This window comes from Rhinopithecus bieti, unplaced genomic scaffold (assembly GCF_001698545.2).
Source record: "Rhinopithecus bieti isolate Rb0 unplaced genomic scaffold, ASM169854v2 scaffold_5889, whole genome shotgun sequence".
Taxonomy (NCBI): Eukaryota; Metazoa; Chordata; class Mammalia; order Primates; family Cercopithecidae; genus Rhinopithecus; species Rhinopithecus bieti.
In genome coordinates, this window is record NW_016805277.1 from 4,022,325 (window position 1) to 4,038,769 (window position 16,445).

The window sequence follows — 16,445 nt, forward strand, 5'->3', positions numbered from 1 at the left end:
TCGAAGGGAGCACGCTCTGTGATCACAGGAAGGTACCTTCCCCTCCAAATTTCAAAGAAAAGCCCCTAAAATCTGCTGGGAAAGCCCATTCATTCCAGCCCAGAACACTGCAAAGGACAAAAGGGGAATGGAGCATTTCTGGCCACCTGGGTTCCCTGAGTACTTTTTCTAAGTTCTTGGGTTCCCTGAGTACTTTTTCTAAGTTCTTGGGTTCCCTGAGTACTTTTTCTAAGTTCGTTCTTTCTTTCTTCCTTCCTTCCTTCCTTTCTTTCTTTTCTTTCTTTCTTTCATCTTTCTTTCTTTTCTTTCTTTCTCTCTCTCTTCTTTCCTTCCTTCCTCTCTTTCTTTCTTTCTCTTTTTTCTTTTAACAAATCACATTCAAATAAGTGAAATAATAGTAATTAGAAAAAAGTGAGTCAGACCAAGACCCCAGCAGTTCCCCTGAGGAAAGGAACTGAACATTCCCCTGCTGCCTCTCTCCCTCCTCTCTCCTTCCCTCCCTCCCTCCTCTCTCCTTCCCTCCCTCTTCTCTCCCTCTCTCCCTCCTCTCTCCTTCCATCCCTCCCTCCTCTCTCCTTCCCTCCCTCTTCTCTCCCTCTCTCCCTCCTCTCTCCTCCTCCCTCCCTCTCTCTCTCCTCTCTTCTCTCCCTCCCTCTCTGCCTCCCTCCTCTCTCTCTCCTTTCCTCTTCTTTCCTCCCCTCTCCCTTCCCTCTCCTCCTCTCTCTTCTCTGCCAGGCAGCCACACCAGCTGCATAGGCAGGAACCCGGAGCCCAGCCCTCCTACTCTCTGAAGAGACAGACCTGGACACCTTCCTCAGGACCCACCCGGCTCTGAACAGTGGACTTCTCCTAAGATCAGAGGTGGGGCCACAGGCAGGGCGGCTGTGCTCACAAGCCCGCACCAGCCGCCTCAACACCCTGGGGTTATTCCGGGAGGAAAACTAAGAGGCCAACTCTATTTCTTCCACCCCAAGCGAGTCAGTTCCTCTTAAGTCAGATTCAGTTCCTGCCTCCAAGGGAGGCCAGCACGTGCAGAAACAGGTGGAACTTCCCTCAGCTCCCTCCAGGCTCGCCCCAGGGACCTCGCCCTGGCTGGGGCATCCCCTCTCTCCCCACCCCCACCCTGAGAAGACAGTCCCATTCCTGGGAGACAGTATTTCTGAAAGCCTCCAGAAAGCCTCCTTCCTATCCCGCGCCTAGCGAGGAGAGTGCCACCGGTTTGGGCGGACAGAAATGCACAGAGGCAGGGCCCAGGCACCTCCAGGTAGAGGCCTCCGCTCCCACCCCTGCGAGAGGAGGTGCGTCCACGACGGAATAAGCAGGTGGCCGGGTCACCAACAATCCGATCAACCACAGTGCTTCTTCCCTGTAGGGTGTTTGGCCCCGTTCTTGCTGGGGATGGTGCTTGGGGACGCCACCATGTCTCCTCGGGGCCCACTGTGCACCCTGAGTATGGTGCCCTTGTCACGGGAGCAGCCTGCTGACCCGAAGCACGTGTGGCCATGGCATCACCAACGAAGGGCTGGAAAGCTGCAGCGCCAGAACACAAACCCAGGCGTGCGGCCAAGGAGGCCACGTTCTCAGCCACCGTGCCACTCTGCACGTCAGCTGGCTGGACAAGCTTCCGTCTTGTATTATCAAGGACAAGAGAGTCACTTGGTTTGCTTCAGTTAAAGCTCCAGGCAGTACCTGGCCTCTCACCAGACTGAAAAAGAAAGTCTCAGAACCCCAGAGCCCTGCATGGCTCAGAAGTGCCATCGAGTACTAGGGGTGCGCTGAGGGTGCGCCGGGGCCCGGCTCAGCCTAGCCAAGTCCCAGCAGGAAGGAACATGTTCTCAACAAGAACATCCTGCAAAACACCCGGGGTGGGTGGGGGACACTCAACGGTGCCAGAGCTGGGCGAGGGGCCGTGGAGGGACCCTCAGGCAAGGGGCAAACACACCCATGGGTGTGGCCAGCTCCCTCTACCCATTGGGATCTCCCCAGCAGAGGGACTGAAATGACTCAGGAGCAGATCAAGGAGCCCAGGGCAGAATTCTGGGGTCCTACAAGGCCTGCGGGAGGCTCCCCAAGCGGGGCTCCAACTTGCAACCTGAAATGTCTAAGCCTTTATTACCATCATCTTCGCCATCATTGTTGCCACCATCACGAGTTTGGGAAGAAGCGCCCAAGCATGGGAGAGGTGGGGATGGTTTCGCCAGTGCTGTGTGTCAGGGAGCTGCTACCTGCTGGGGCTGCTTTGGTCCCCTGGGGCACCACGAGACACAGTTGTCCCCACCAGGAGCTGACCACTGGGTGGAGGAGCTGAGACATGGGCAGGTCACACCCTGAATTCACTTGCACAAGAGGGTCTGACTCAAGGTTCCTGCTTTCTAAGGCTCCACACTCCCAAACAACACAGGTGCCCTCAGCACAGCCGCCCAGCTCCTTGTTCAGCAGATGCCACACAGCCCAACCTCGGTGTCCCGAGGCGGCCCCGCTCTGAGTCGGGTGACGAGACTACCTGGAGAAAGAGCAGCTCTGTAGGCCCCCAGTTCCCCTGCCAGATTCCCCCACACAGGCACAGCCCGAACAGGGGCCTCCGCTTGCTCAGGAGTGCTGAGCTCCTGTTTGGCCTTCCTGTCATTCAAGCCACTAAGCCAGCGCCAGCCACCGCCAGGATCTCAGAGGCTAATGCTCTGTTCTTAGAGGCAGCAAAACTGCAGAGATGACTCAGAGGACAAAGAGCCCCTACCCCTGGCCTCTCCCACCACCCAGCTGCCTGAGGGGCCGTCACAGGGCAGGCTCCCCCGAGGGCCAGGACGCCCTGTCTGAGCAGGGCTGCAGGAACCATCAGGCTGGCCCCGGCCACACGTATGCCCGGCCAACCTCACCACCGACAGCGGCCTGCCCTGCGCCCCCAGCCCACGGCTCCTGCCTGCTTTCCTCGTGAGAGCTGTTATCCGCTCACTGGGCAGCTGCCCGCTTGAGAGAAAACTTTGTTTTCTTCTTTAAAAAATGGTGGGCTGGGTGCAATGGCTCCCGCATGTGATCTCCTCACTTTGGGAGGCTGACATGGGCAGATCACTTGAGGTCAGGAGTTTGGAGACCAGCCTGGCCAACATGGTGGAACCTCATCTCTACTAAAAATACAAAAATTAGCCTGGCAGGGTGGTGGGAGCCTCTCATCCCAGCTACTCAGGAGGCTGAGGCAGGAGAATCGCTTGAACCCAGGAGACGGAGGTTGCGGTGAGAGAAGATCATGCCACTGCACTCCAGCCTGGGTGACGAAGCAAGGCTCAAAAAAAAAAAAAAGTAGTAAAATACACATAAAATTTATCATTTTAACCATTTTGGGGTACATAGTTGAGTGGCATTAAGAACGTTCATATTGTTATGCACCCAACACCACTGCCCAACTCCAGAACTCAGCAGCCCCTCCCCCAGCCCCCCGGTGTCCCCCACTCCACCTTCTGTCTCTGTGAATCTGAGCCCTCTAGGGACCTCACGTGTGTTTTTTATGACTGGCTTGTTCCACGGAGCACAGCATCCTCAGGGTCCATCCTCACTGTAGGCCGTGCTGGGCTTGCCTTTTGTAAGGCTGAGGCCTATTCCTCTGCCGGCGTGGACCACATCTTCTTGATCCCTTTGTCAGCTGACGGCCCCTCGGGCTGCCTCCTAGTATGGCTGTCGTCATGCTGCTGTGAACGTGGGTGTACAAACCTCTCCTGACCCTGCCTTCAGTTCTTCGGGGTACGTACCATTAGTAGGAGCGGCCGGATCATGTGGTGGTTCGAATCTTTTGAGGAGCAGGTACACTGCTTTCCACAAAGGCTGCGCCATTGACCCTCCCACCAATAGTGCATAAGGGGTCCACTTCGGTAATGACACCTTAATGGGAGCGAAGAGGTTGAAGAGCTTTTTTTAACCAAAATATCCACCAGGTGCCAACATGAACAAATCATTTGTTCTTATAAGCAGCAATGCGTGCCCTATCACTAGAACGTGACGAAGTCTTTAAGAGACCAGGAAATGGTCTGGCTGCGAGATTCTTCCAACTGCTTAATTTATAACCAGCTCAGAGAACCTGGCGGAGGACGGGTTAAGGATGGATGGTGCCGGCAGCCCCAGGCGGTGCTGAGACTTTCAGTGACTGAGCCCGGCCACTGGGGAAGAATCCTGAGGAGGGGGCAGACCACGGGGCCACCTGTGGCTGCCACAGCGGGAGGGTCCTCTTCAGACGGAAGGCCATTAGTTCCCTGCGGTGAGGTGGAATGCAGGAGTTGGCACCGCGCCTCCTCTTTAAGATTTGAAACTTCCACAAGCCTGGAGGATGTGGCCTCTCAGGGAAGCCGCTCGGAAGGAAAGAGCTCCCAGAGAGATGAGAGAGGAAGGGGAAAAGTCAAGGTTTTTTCCTTCCAAATGTTTTATTTAAATATTAAATTAAAAAACATACATCAACTAATCATTTGGCATACATTTCTCATGTTAATATAAGAGATAAAATAATTCAGTTATGGTAAAAAAAAAACAACAACAAACTATGTACATCTCAATCAGATCACGTAGTGTCTTTAAATAGGCTATTGCCTCGCCGTCTGTATTACAGCACTGTCAAGAAATCTACAAAACACATAGCACACACTCTTAAAAAAAACAAGAAAAACACGCCTTTAACATCCTCCAAAAGAGGTTCTACAGCAATAAGAAGAAACAAAAACCACTGTGAAAGTAAAGTGCTTGTCATTGCTTCAAAGAGGAAACACACAATGGTTTCTGAGGCCTTTGATCTATGGCATTAGAACAGAAGTCATTTGAAAAAGGGGAAGGGGTTTTGTGTTGGAATCATTTGTGCTACCTCTGTAAAAATGAAGGCAAGGGCCTGGCTGCCCCAAGATGGTCTGGATTCTCTCCCATCCTAAAAACTTCTTTATGAGCGAACAGGAGACTTTGGTGTTTTCTCTGCGGCAAGGCACCAGGTCTGCCCTCCAGACAGCCTCTCGTCCAGTCTTTGAAACAGCCACAGAGCAGCAGCAGCAGCAGGAATGGGGGCAGCCAGCTTCCCTGCGGCACGGCACAGGCACAGCCCCCGGTGGACACCGGAAGCCCAGGGATGCAACCTCCTGAACTGGGCCCGCCTCCCTACCCTCAAGTAACTGGGTCAATCTTTGGCTTTTAAAAATACCCGCCTTTCCCCTTTCTCAATGCCTCTGTTTAACACTGCAGGGTGTAAGAAGCCGAAGTAGCTGAAGGCACCTGGGCTGGGTTCAGGGGCGGGGACTGGACTCAGGGCGAGTGGGAGCAGCACTGCCTTTGTTGCCTTCCAGAGGCTTCTGGCTGGTGGAGCCCCACGGAGTCCACCTGCCAGAGGTGCGCCTGGACCTGCCAGGTAAGGTCCGCCCCTTCCTGCGGCCTCCACCCCAGTGCTGAGGGAGGGAAGGCCCTGGGGCTCCTTCCTCAACGCACACCTGTGCTGACAGGGACGCTTCTTAACAACATGACTGAGGGAAGCTTAAACCTGGAACACAAACGTGTAGTACAAAATATAACAAATAAGCAGTGTTTACTTGTCTCCCGTGTAGATACATGTACAGGATTTGCTTTAAAAAAAGAAACAAAAACTTGAAAACACTGACCTAAACCTGTCACTTTACCTTCCTTGAACAAAAGCCAAAGAAGAGCCCAGGTAGGGGCGGTCAGGGTGGTCAGGGGGGTCCCAGCCCAGGCAGGCATGGCCCTGAGCCATGAGCCATGAACCTGTCTCCCAGCTGCCCAGCCCTGTAGTCAGCCTCCAATATTGCACAACTTCACCCAAGTCAGGTGTTCTTGTTGGACCCCATCATGAAATGCATAAACGTCATCAGCAGCGGACACGGGAGGTGCAGCAGGAAGAAGTTTCTGGGCTTCTGCAAGGGCGCCTGGGGGCTCAGGGCCAAGTGACCCTCAGGACAGAGTCCCCAGCAGTTTGAAGTCACCTCTGCCCTCTTTGAGGTTCTTCCTGCGGTTCCTCCAAAGAGTCCTGGAAAACTAACTCTTGAGCAGTTTATAAAACTTCTCATCTAAAATAAGAAAAACATGTCTTCCAGGTTTTGATTTCAGGGGAGAGATTTCCTAGAATCTGTAGGTGATCCTCGCCTGGGCTGACCACTTAGAGTTGCTTTAAAACCAATACATGAAGCGGAAAGTTCACAGTTTTCATTAAAGCATAAATCAGGAAGTGGAGAGTGTTAACTAAAGAAATGGATAGTAATCAATGCACACGTGCACACACACACACACACAAGCGGACAATGATGCGCCTGCTCGTTTCCGTGGACGTCCGAGGTAATCATCTCAACCAGGAGGAACCCAGAGAGAGGGGCCGAGATCCCCACACCACGGCGCTGCAGATGTGTTCCCTCCACCCAGCTCCCCTCCTGCCCCCGCCCCCAAGACACGCCCCTCAATTCTCTTTCTTCCTAAAGTTTCCAGTCCCTACTCAAAGTTGAGGTCACTCAGTGCAAGAAAAAAATAAAACAAAATAAACTAAAAGCCAAAACACCTAACGTATTGCTTATTTCGCTTCTAGAAAGTTCCTGGCTTTGAGTCCAGACATCTTCACCTACTCTGAAGTTATTGCTTGTAAGAGTCAGTGTCCGCGCCAGGACGCAGGGCTGCCCTCACTGCACCAGCACAAAGGTCCCCAGGGGGCAGGGCGTCAGGTCCTCCATCTCACAGTCCCCCTGCAGCAGCCCCAGGGGCTCACAACCTGGGGCCAGCCTTGCCAGGCATGGTGGGGGCGCAGCGGGGAGGGTGGTGGGGCCGGCGCCAATGTGCAGGTGTGTGTCCAGGAGCTGCGCCGCCGAGGCCACTGGGGAGACACCGGTCTGCAGGAGTGGGGGCGGCAGCAGCGGGAGCCCCGACATGAGGAGAGTGCTGGGGAGCGGGGCAGCCCCAGGGCCATCACAGGGGGCGATCACAAACTGGGCGGGGGCTGGCTGGGGGGCCTGTGAGCAGCCGGGAGCAGTGGCCGGATGGTGCTGTAACTGGAGCAGCCTGTGGGAACAGAGAACAGGCAGTCACTGCGCCGGCTCACAGGGTTCTCAGGTTTCCAAGTGCCCGTGTGGCAGGGCCCGCCCGTGGAGCTGCCAGCTGCGGCTGCTGAGGGCAGGTGCATGGCTGATCCCTGACTGCTCCCCACCTTTCTTTCTCCACCTGGCTTCTCAGCAGCTCAGAGACGCGGCCACAGGGCGTTCTCACTCCCCGCCACCTTCACCCACCGAGGGACTTTAAAAGACACACCCGCTGCTGCACCCCATGGCTCAGCACCGAGGACCTGTGCCCCACACGCCTCCCTGGCTGGGCGCGGGGGTGCGCACTGGGCTACACAGAGGAGGGGACCGCTTAGCAGATGAGGTTCCTGGAGGAGACAACCTGCTGTGTGTCCACCCGGGGTCCCAGGACAGGGGCAGGCCCTACCTCTGCTGTTCTAGCACCTCCTCCAGCAGGCTCCGGCCCTCCCGGCTGCCGGCTGCAACGCCGTGCAGGCCTGGGCTCTGTGCAGGGGCGTGGAAGGGGCTCAGGCCGCCCCTGCTGGCCCGGCTGGCAGGGGCCTGGCACATCTGGCGAGCCAGCCCCTTGATTTTGTTCAGTCCCAGAAACCCTTTGGTCCGCGTGGTCTTCCTCAGCTGCTGCCGAAAGGCCTTCAGCCCTGCGGGGAGAGCAAATCAGGAGGTCAATGGCCTCCTGGCTCCCAGCCCAGCATCCACAGCCCTTGGCTTAGGAGGTCTCCAAGCCTCAGGTGGGGGGTAAGGAAAGGACGGGTGACACAAGCATGGCCGGACAGGAGTCTGGCACCCAAGCCCCGGGGTGGCGAGGAGGCAGCTGGCAGCCAAGGCCCTCCCTGACCCCATGCTTCCTCCAAGTCGGGAGGTGCTGCCCACAGAATTGTCTCCTGTGCTTTCAGAACCAGCCACAGAGGCCACGTGCTCAGGGACCCACATATGTGTCCATCCCAGCAGGCCGTAACCCCCCGAGCCACCAGAGCACTGAGGGTCCCACCCAGGCCCGGTGGAGAACAGGGGGACAAAGTCACGTGCTGCCAGAGACACACACGGTTCCCCGGGGAAGGTGGAGGTGCGTGTGGGAGGAGCATGGCTCACCCTGAGTCAGTGAGGTGTCCGACGCCCGCCGTCCCTCCTGGAAGCTGACAGGGAGCAGAACAGCTCCTGCCAAGCCCCCCTGAGTCTGCAGCACTGGGGTGGCGGACTGCGACCCCAGGAAGGGTGAGGCCAGCCTGACCGGGGAGCAGGTGCCCAACAGCCCCTGAGTGGCTGGGGTGCCACTGAGCCCCACAGGGCTTCTGCTCGTAGAGGAGGTCAGACAACTGTCAGAGCTGGTTCCCTCTGCAGGACTTGCCGAGGCGGAGGGGGAGACGACTATACCTGTGGGAGGAGGACGGCGCTTTTGATGCTGCAGTACGGGCTCCCCCGCCCCTGCTGCGCACACATGGCTGTGCCGGCCTCCCCATCCCTGCCCTCAACCTGGTGGGAAGAGGGCTCGAGGCCACCAGAGCCCAGGGAGCCCCAAAGGCAGGCCACCATCACGGTACAGCTGCAGGTGGACCTCAGGCCAAGGGGCTGCCCTCCCAGTACCCAGGGCGGCCTGGGGAGGACCCTGCTGGAGGCTAAACCCTATGCTGTATCCTCCACCAGAACGACCACATGCAGGGCAGGCTCTAAGCATCAACTGTGTGGTCTCAGGGATTAAAACAAATGGCAAATCCTGAGAAGTCCAACCTAAGAGGCTGCCAGGCAAAACATTCATTCTAAATTAGCCTACCCTCACATCGACTGTAAGCCTATCCACCGGCGTCCTCCTGGGCCTCCAGGCACACTTACATGGAGCGGTGAGTGGGGAGAGGCGGGTGGAGACCTCAGCCAGGGTGTGCCTCCGGCCCGTGCTGCTGGGCAGGGACTCCTGCGCGTCCTGCTCCTCCTCTAGGCCTGGCCCCTGCCTGGCCTCCTCACTGATGGCTGTGTCCAGCAGGCTGCTGGGGGACACGGGCCGGGGCCGGAACACTCCGCTGCAGCTGGCATCCACCGGGAGGAACAAAGGCTGCGTTGGAGAGACACAAGCCAGTGACTTGTTGGGCTCCGGGTGACCCAGGCACACTGGGGGCACCAGGGCTAGGCTGAGCCCTCTCCACACCTGCTGTGGGCACTCACCCACTGCAGCGAGCTCTGGAGCTCACAGTCCATCTCGGCCTGCAGGACAGACTGCACCAAGGTCTGCGGCTGCGGGCACAGCAGGGCGGGTCGGAAAGGGTCAGTGGAAAGACCTTCCTGAGGCACCTGGAGCTGGCAGACGGGAAAGAGGCCATCAGGGGAGCGGCTCTGGGACCACCAGCGCCATCGAGAGAAGAAACAAGCTGGCTTCTGTCTGGAGTGCGAGTTGCCTTGCTGGTGGGCGTGACAGCTGACTGAGGGACACTGGCTGGCCAGGCTGGGCTCAGGACCATGTGCTGGTGCTGCACTGCCAGGAGGCGGCATGACAGGCCAGCCCTGGGGATGAGTCAGGGACAAGTGGCCTCTGGGCAGGGTCCAGGCCCCGGCAGCTGGCACCCCCTTCCCCACACGGCCTGGGACCCAGTGCCCATGCAAGGAACTGCCCTCCAAGCTGGTGCCTGATGGGGGAGGGTGCCTGACGGGAGAGGGTGCCTGACGGGAGGGGTGCCTGACGGGGAGGGTGCCTGACGGGGAGGGTGCCTGAGGGTGGAGGGAGCCTGGGGCCCGGGAGGAGACTTCTCCCCCTCACCTCCAAACCGCTGAGGTCCGAGCTCCGAGGTCGTGGCTGCCTGGCAGGCCCAGGGCGGGTGCACTGGGCATTCCGATACTCCTTGAGCCGCTCAAGGAGGAGGTAATAAATGGCAGCAAAGTGGTTATAGCTGCTGTTTTGCAGTGACTGGGAACGAGAGGAGCAGAAGTCAGCACGGGGTGGCAGGGAGCCCCAGGGTCCACCCGCTCCCAGGTTATTCTTGGGTGACTGAGAATATCCTTTAGTGGGGTGGACAAGCCTGCCCCTAAATTAGCCTGCGCTCCCGTTTTAACTCGGCTGGCGAGTGCCTGCTTCCCGAGACAGCCGCCCAGCCCCTGCGGGTGAGGCCAGGGCGAGTGTGGCCGGGCTCACCTCCACCGTCCTCTGCCGGTCGACGCCCAGTGTCTGCATGATACCCAGCGCCTGCTCGTCGTAGTCGCCCAGGTTGGAGCTGTAGCTGTGCGCGGAGAAGGTGGAGCAGGCGGGTCCCGGCAAGCAGGGCTCAGCCCGCATCCACCGGTGCTGCCGGATCTGGGCGATGGTGATGCGCCTGGCAGGGTCCACCACCAGCATGCGGCGGATCAGGCTCTCACAGTCTGCGGGGAAGCAGGAGGCTGAGCCAGGGCGGCCGGGACCTCACCTGTGCTCCCACCCACCGCCCCACATGGTTTGACACGCCAGGGGCCAGGAGCGGGGACCGGGCCATCGGCTCAGTCCTGCCACCCAAGGGGTGCCACAAGCCAGGGATCCAGCCCCTGGGGGCCACCATACTTTGTGTCCACCACACAGAGAACCACTTAGGTCCACCCTTCTGCCATGCCCCACGCCTGAGCACCACGTGGATAGGCATCTTTATGACACAGAAAAGCCGGGTGCGTCACAGCCAGTGGACTGAATTCAGGGATGATGCCAGCGCCCTGGGCGCAGGTGCTGGGCGGGGACAGCAGGCATGAGGCACCAGCCTGTGTAGCAAGGGCACCTGTCCACCCTAGAAATAGGGCACTGAGAAGGCATCCATGGGCTGCGTTTCTCCTGCAGCCCACAGTAACCTGGGCCTGATTCCCAGACTCAACAAGGACTCAGAAGCCAGCCGCAAAGGGGCTGCAGAAGACACCGGCCCCTACCCACGCGAGACCACACGACCCACCTTGAGACATGAAGAAGGGGATGCGGAAGCGGCCCTCCAGCACCCGCTGTCTCAGCGTTGGCAGGTTAGGCCCGTCAAAGGGGAGAGAACCGCAGACCAGGACGTACAGCACCACACCCAGGCTCTGTTGAGGACCACGGAGCCATGTCAGCGTCAGCGCAGTGCCCCCGGGAACCCTGCGCCCCGGGGAACACAGCGCCCTCAGGGAACGCGGCCTCGGGAAGGGGGTCTGCGCGCACGCGGCTCCTACCCAGATGTCCAGCTGGGGGCCTTCATACTCCTTCCCCTCAAAGACTTCCGGGGCGGCATATGGGGGGCTCCCACACCACGTGGACAGAGGCTCTCCTGACTTGTAGAAATTCCCAAATCCAAAATCTGAGATGCAAAGAAACAGACAGATGAGGTTAAACAGCAAATGGCAAGGGGCTGTGGTTTAGGCACGTGCGGGGAAGCTGGGGCCACTGGCGGGCGCACCCCCACCCCGGGCCCTTCGTGCCTGCCAGCTTGATGTCCATGTTGCCATCCAGCAGGAGGTTCTCGGTCTTGAGGTCCCGGTGGACGATGTGATGGTCGTGACAGTACTCCACGGCCGACAGTATTTGCCAGAACTTCTTCCGCGCCTCGTTCTCACTCAGGTGCCCGTTGGAAGTCAAATAATCTGAGGAGCCACAAAACAAAGCTGCAGCCTCCAGGGCAACGCCTGCCCACCGCCCAGAGTGCCCTGGAGAGCGCCACGGGGTTCTAGGATGTGTGGCCCAAACACTGGCCGTGCAAATCCAGACACATGCGTGCCACTGGTTTTCAACAGATGTTAAAAAGGAGTGTGGCTTACCAAACATTTCTCCATTTTTAGCAAATTCAGTGACGATATAAAGCATATCCTTTGTTTCCATAACCTAAAAAAGAAAGACCTGACATTTAACCACACAAAAAAGGCACAAGGCAGTGCTACAAACAATCCACCAGAACCCCAGTAGATTTCTAACTTCTCTAGGACAAAAGCATTCGTCATTTAAAAATGCAAAGAAAAGAAAATTTCTGCAATTAAAAAAAAAAATACAGGAGATTCCGCCTCATAAAGACAACTTCAAAAAATCAGAGGTGAATTCCTCACTGACTTACCTATCCTGATATACCTCTGCTCTCACAAAAGGTCAAAATATGTTAGAATTCCCCTCTGTTGTGGTCGTATTTAATTCAAGTCACCTCACATACAATTTGAGAATGCTTAGGCCGGGGCATGGTGGCTCACGCCTGTAATCCTAGCGCTTCGGGAGGCCAAGGCAGGAGAATCGCTTGAGCCCAGGAGTTCGAGACCAGCCTGGTCAACATGGCAAGACCCCATCTCTACAAAAAATACAAAAACTAGCTAGGTGAGGTGGTGGGCGCCTGTAATCCCAGCTACTCAGGAGGCTGAGGTAAGAGGATCGTTTGAACCCGGGAGACGGAGATTGCAGTGAGCCGAGATCGCACCACTGCACTCCAACCTGGGCGACAGAGTGAGACTCCATCTCAAAAAAGGAGAGACAGATCTCTGAAGGCTACAGAGGAGGAGACTGCTGGAAGTCTGCTGGGCTTTATAGAAGCCTGGTAGGCAAAAGATGAGTCCAGTCAATGGTCAGAGCCACCTGAGTAACAGAGAATGCACACCCCATTCCCACTCGCTTGATTGACAGGATGAATGAGGCTGTGGGAACCCAGCTTTGCCAGGTCAGATGCAGTGGGCTGCTCACTGCACAGCCCATCACTCAGCATGTAGCCACCCAACAGCCATACCAATATAGCCCTTCCAAGTTCATTCACTGATCAATAACTGTATTTTACTTAAAAAGAGATTTAAAAATATAACATGTCTGTGAGTACTGAAACATTTTGGAGAGGATGAGACAGTATATTCCTATGAAAAAAAGATTTCTTTGGGTTCAAAATATACAGTTATTCCTTTAAAAAGATGCTTTGTGCTGGAGGCGGTGGCTCACGCTTGTAAACCCAGCACTTTGGGATTACCCAGGCTGATCACTTGAGGTCAGGAGTTCGAGACCAGTCTGGCCAACATGGTGAAACCCCATCTCTAGTAAAAATACAAAAATTAGCCAGGCCTGGTGGCCTGTGCCTGTAGTCCCAGCTACTTGGGAGGCTGAGGCAGGAGAATCGCTTGAACCCGGGAGGTGGAGGTTGCAGTGAGCCGAGATCAATTGCAACACTGCCCTCCAGCCTAGGCAACAGTGAGACTCCATCTCAAAAAAAAAAAAAAAGAAAAGATGCTTCAAAGATTGCTGCTTTGAGTTGTAAATCTAGGAAGAAAAGTGTTCTATAAATTCTAGCAGTTTGGCAAGAATTTTAACTGCCCCGCCCGTGTGTGTGGTGGAATAAGTCTAAGGCCACTGCTTACCCTGTCCCCAACTGAAGAAACAGAGGACGAGGAAAAGAATTAAAAGTCAAAGTGTTTAAATTTTTTGAAAGTTTAAAAACGTTCAGCAGGGTTCTGGGGCTCCGGCCAGCGTAATGAAAATTAGACACTAGCGGCTGGGCACGGTGGCTCACGCCTGTAATCCCAGCACTTTGGGAGGCCAAGGTGGGCACATCACAAGGTCAGGAGATCCAGACCATCCTGGCTAAAATGGTGAAACCCCATCTCTACTAAAAATACAAAAAATTAGCTGGGTGTGGTGGTGGGCACCTGTAGTCCCAGCTACTTGGGAGGCTGAGGCAGGAGAATCGCTTGAACCCAGGAGGCGGCAGTTGCAGTCAGCCGAGATTGCGCCACTGCTCTCCAGCCTGGGTGACAGAGCCAGACTCCGTCTCAAAAAAAAAAAAAAAAGACAGGAGGAAAGAAAAGAAAAGAAAATTAGACACTAGCGTCAAAACCAGAGGAATAAAAGTCATTGCTACACCACTAAATTCTATCATCTCCCAACAGTTAAGAATCACATACAGCAGCAGTAAGAAAATGCACCTCCAGAAAAGTCCTCCAGCACCAATCACACTGGCAATTTGTCTCTTTAACGAGCTAATTCCACACAAAGGGCAAAGGAGAAGAACGGGAAGAAAAGGAAGGTACTACCATTAGGGTTCAGGCCTTGAGCAAAGTCAGAAACACAACCAGCTCAGCCCACTCCTGAGGAAATGGGCTGGGCACGCTGCACAGGCAGTACACCAGTACCATGGAGCACACAACTTAAAAATGACAACAGAAACAAAACACAAACCAGGTGAATACGGCATGAATTCTGTGCTTAAAGACGCTGAGCAAACTGTCGTCACGGTGAACACAAGCTCCACCAATACTGCTACTTTTATTTTAATCTAGTGCAGAGGCTTTTGGGGGATAATTTCAAATCATAATTCTCTCTCCTACCACACTGTACACCAAGCCGTCCCAATTGCACAAACACACACAACATCCCAGAGTCATCTCACATTCCATTTCACACGAATCATTAAGAGGAACTTCAACCCAACACAAATGGATGAAATAGCACCCGCAAAGAACTTCTTCTGCAACAAGACTTGATTTCACCCTTGCAAAAGTGGCCATTTATCATTAGGGAGGTGTAAACCATTGCTTTGCTGTTCTAATTAGATTAGTACTTATTTCCTGATGATTTATTAATTTCAACATGAGAACAAAAATTAAGTCACAAAATAAATTAAGTCACAAATAAACCAACAGATAGGGCAAGGCATGTTCCTAGCGTGGATTAAATGACAAGCTCCTTGCTCTTACTATGGAAAAGTATTTTCATCTCTCCGTTTTTCATGGAAGAGTTTAAATAGGGAAAACAAATGCTCACTACTGTCCTTGCAAAAATAAACGAATGAAAACCGGTAAGAACAGCTGGCTTTAAAGTTTAATAATTATCTGCAAAGGTGGAAGTTTCCAGTTTCACTCAAATTTGTCCTTTTATACTAAATGTGTGACCTGTGGCAATACCTACAGATGCATTTGTCTGTTTTCATAGTAAAGCAGATTTACAACAGATCTCTACACATTTAAAACTGGATCACGTGAGGATACTAAATAAAATCCTAATGAAGCAAATCTCAAATATGATCCAAAAGCAGTAATTGCAAATATATCTGCACAGCCTATAAAAATCAATCTATTTACCTTATATAACCAAATGCCCAACTTCCACACACCCCCCAACAGGGAAGCCACCTTCAGAAACTGCAGACTTCCGTTGTTGGAAATAAAATACAACACATTTGCCAGGATTAGTAGAGAAAGGCAAGCTGACCCCTTACCTGGTAGAGCTTGATGATATGTGGATGGTTCAGAAGCTTCATCAGCTGAACCTCACGATAGATTTTCTCCAAATTGCTTGAATCTAATCGTGTTTTATCAATTATTTTTATTGCAACCTACAGATTTTAAAAGAAAAGGATATTTTGTTTTTTTTTTTTTAAAAACCCTCAACCTAATTTACACATTTCATCTTTGGCAAGTTAATTTCTCAACACTTTGTCTACAAAAGATCACAAGAAGTTGGGAAAACATAACCAAAGTAACCACTAATGTTATTTAAAATAATCCGAGTTAAGTAAGTGCCTTAAGTATTTGCAGGCTCACTTTACAGGGCTTAGCTCTGAGTCCATGAACCACTGCACTCTCAGGTTGGTCCTTTTTTTGCCATTATCCTCTCTGCTTTCTCCCAATATATGTGCAAATTATGCAGCAACATAAAGCATTTTTTTTCTTTACCGAACTAAAAACAGTTACTGTTTACCCATCACGACAATCAAGCCTGGAGCACTGAATCTGCATGGGGTCCACCCGCCAAGGGTCGGTCGCCCCGGGCCCAGTGGGAAGGCCCCGCCGGCTGGGTCCCGCTGCCCCCACGCACCTGCGTTTTGGTGACTCGATGCCGCGCCAGCTTCACCACCGCGAAGTTGCCTTTGCCCAGGGTCCGCTCAATGTCGTAAAAACCCACCCGGAGGGGTTTCTGCTGGCCCTGACCCTGGCCCGCGGGGTCCGCGCTGAACTCCGACATGATAACCATGGCTCCGCGCGCACCTGCGGGGCCGCACAGAGCTCAGAGCCCACCAGCGCCCCCGCCGCTCGCGGTCGGCTCCACCCGTGCCCGCGGAGCCCCCAGTCCCTACGGGACGCGGGGACCTGCTCCCACGCCTGTTGCCCCACTCTATCAACGGACCCCTCCAGCCCCTTGGGAGGTGTGGAACCGCCCCGCCGCCTGCGGTCCGCTCCACCGGAACCCCGACCCTCTGAGCCCCGCGGGACGCGCGGACCCGCTCACAAACCCGCCCCCGCCGCCCGAGTTCGGTTCCGTCCCGATCCCGGGACCCCCTGAGCCCTGCTTCCACACTCGCCTCCCACCGCCCGCTGTCGGTTCCGTCCCCACCCCCGACCCCTCAGCACCTCTGGGCGCGGACCCGCTCCCACACCCGGCCCTGCCGCCCGAGGTCGGCTCGATCCGGATCCCAGGACCGCCCCTAGCCCCGCTCCCACACCCGGCCCCCGCCGCCCGCGATCCGTCCCGTCCCCACCCCCGACCTCCCAGGC

General features: G+C 55.2%; 1 protein-coding gene across 1 annotated transcript; it reads right to left on the minus strand.

Moving 5' to 3' along the window:
* Positions 1–4,387: 4,387 nt before the first annotated feature.
* On the minus strand, positions 4,388–16,100 carry SIK1 (salt inducible kinase 1). The gene is made up of 13 exons (XM_017872051.1): positions 15,769–16,100; positions 15,170–15,286; positions 11,754–11,817; positions 11,418–11,579; positions 11,172–11,296; positions 10,922–11,045; positions 10,147–10,370; positions 9,775–9,921; positions 9,186–9,317; positions 8,859–9,075; positions 8,121–8,402; positions 7,438–7,669; positions 4,388–7,014 (listed from the first exon to the last, which is right to left on the minus strand). The coding sequence occupies exons 1-13, from the start codon at positions 15,922–15,924 to the stop codon at positions 6,639–6,641; spliced, it is 2,358 nt and encodes a 785-aa protein (XP_017727540.1). The 5' UTR covers positions 15,925–16,100; the 3' UTR covers positions 4,388–6,638.
* Positions 16,101–16,445: the final 345 nt, after the last annotated feature.

Coding starts and splice junctions, on each gene's coding strand:
- SIK1 (XM_017872051.1), bottom strand. CDS start 15,924: ATGGTTATCATGTCGGAGTTCAGCGCGGACCCCGCGGGCCAGGGTCAG. Junction 15,287..15,768: donor ATCGAGTCACCAAAACGCAG/GTGCGTGGGGGC, acceptor TAAAATCTGTAG/GTTGCAATAAAAATAATTGA. Junction 11,297..11,417: donor CATGGACATCAAGCTGGCAG/GCACGAAGGGCC, acceptor TTTGCATCTCAG/ATTTTGGATTTGGGAATTTC.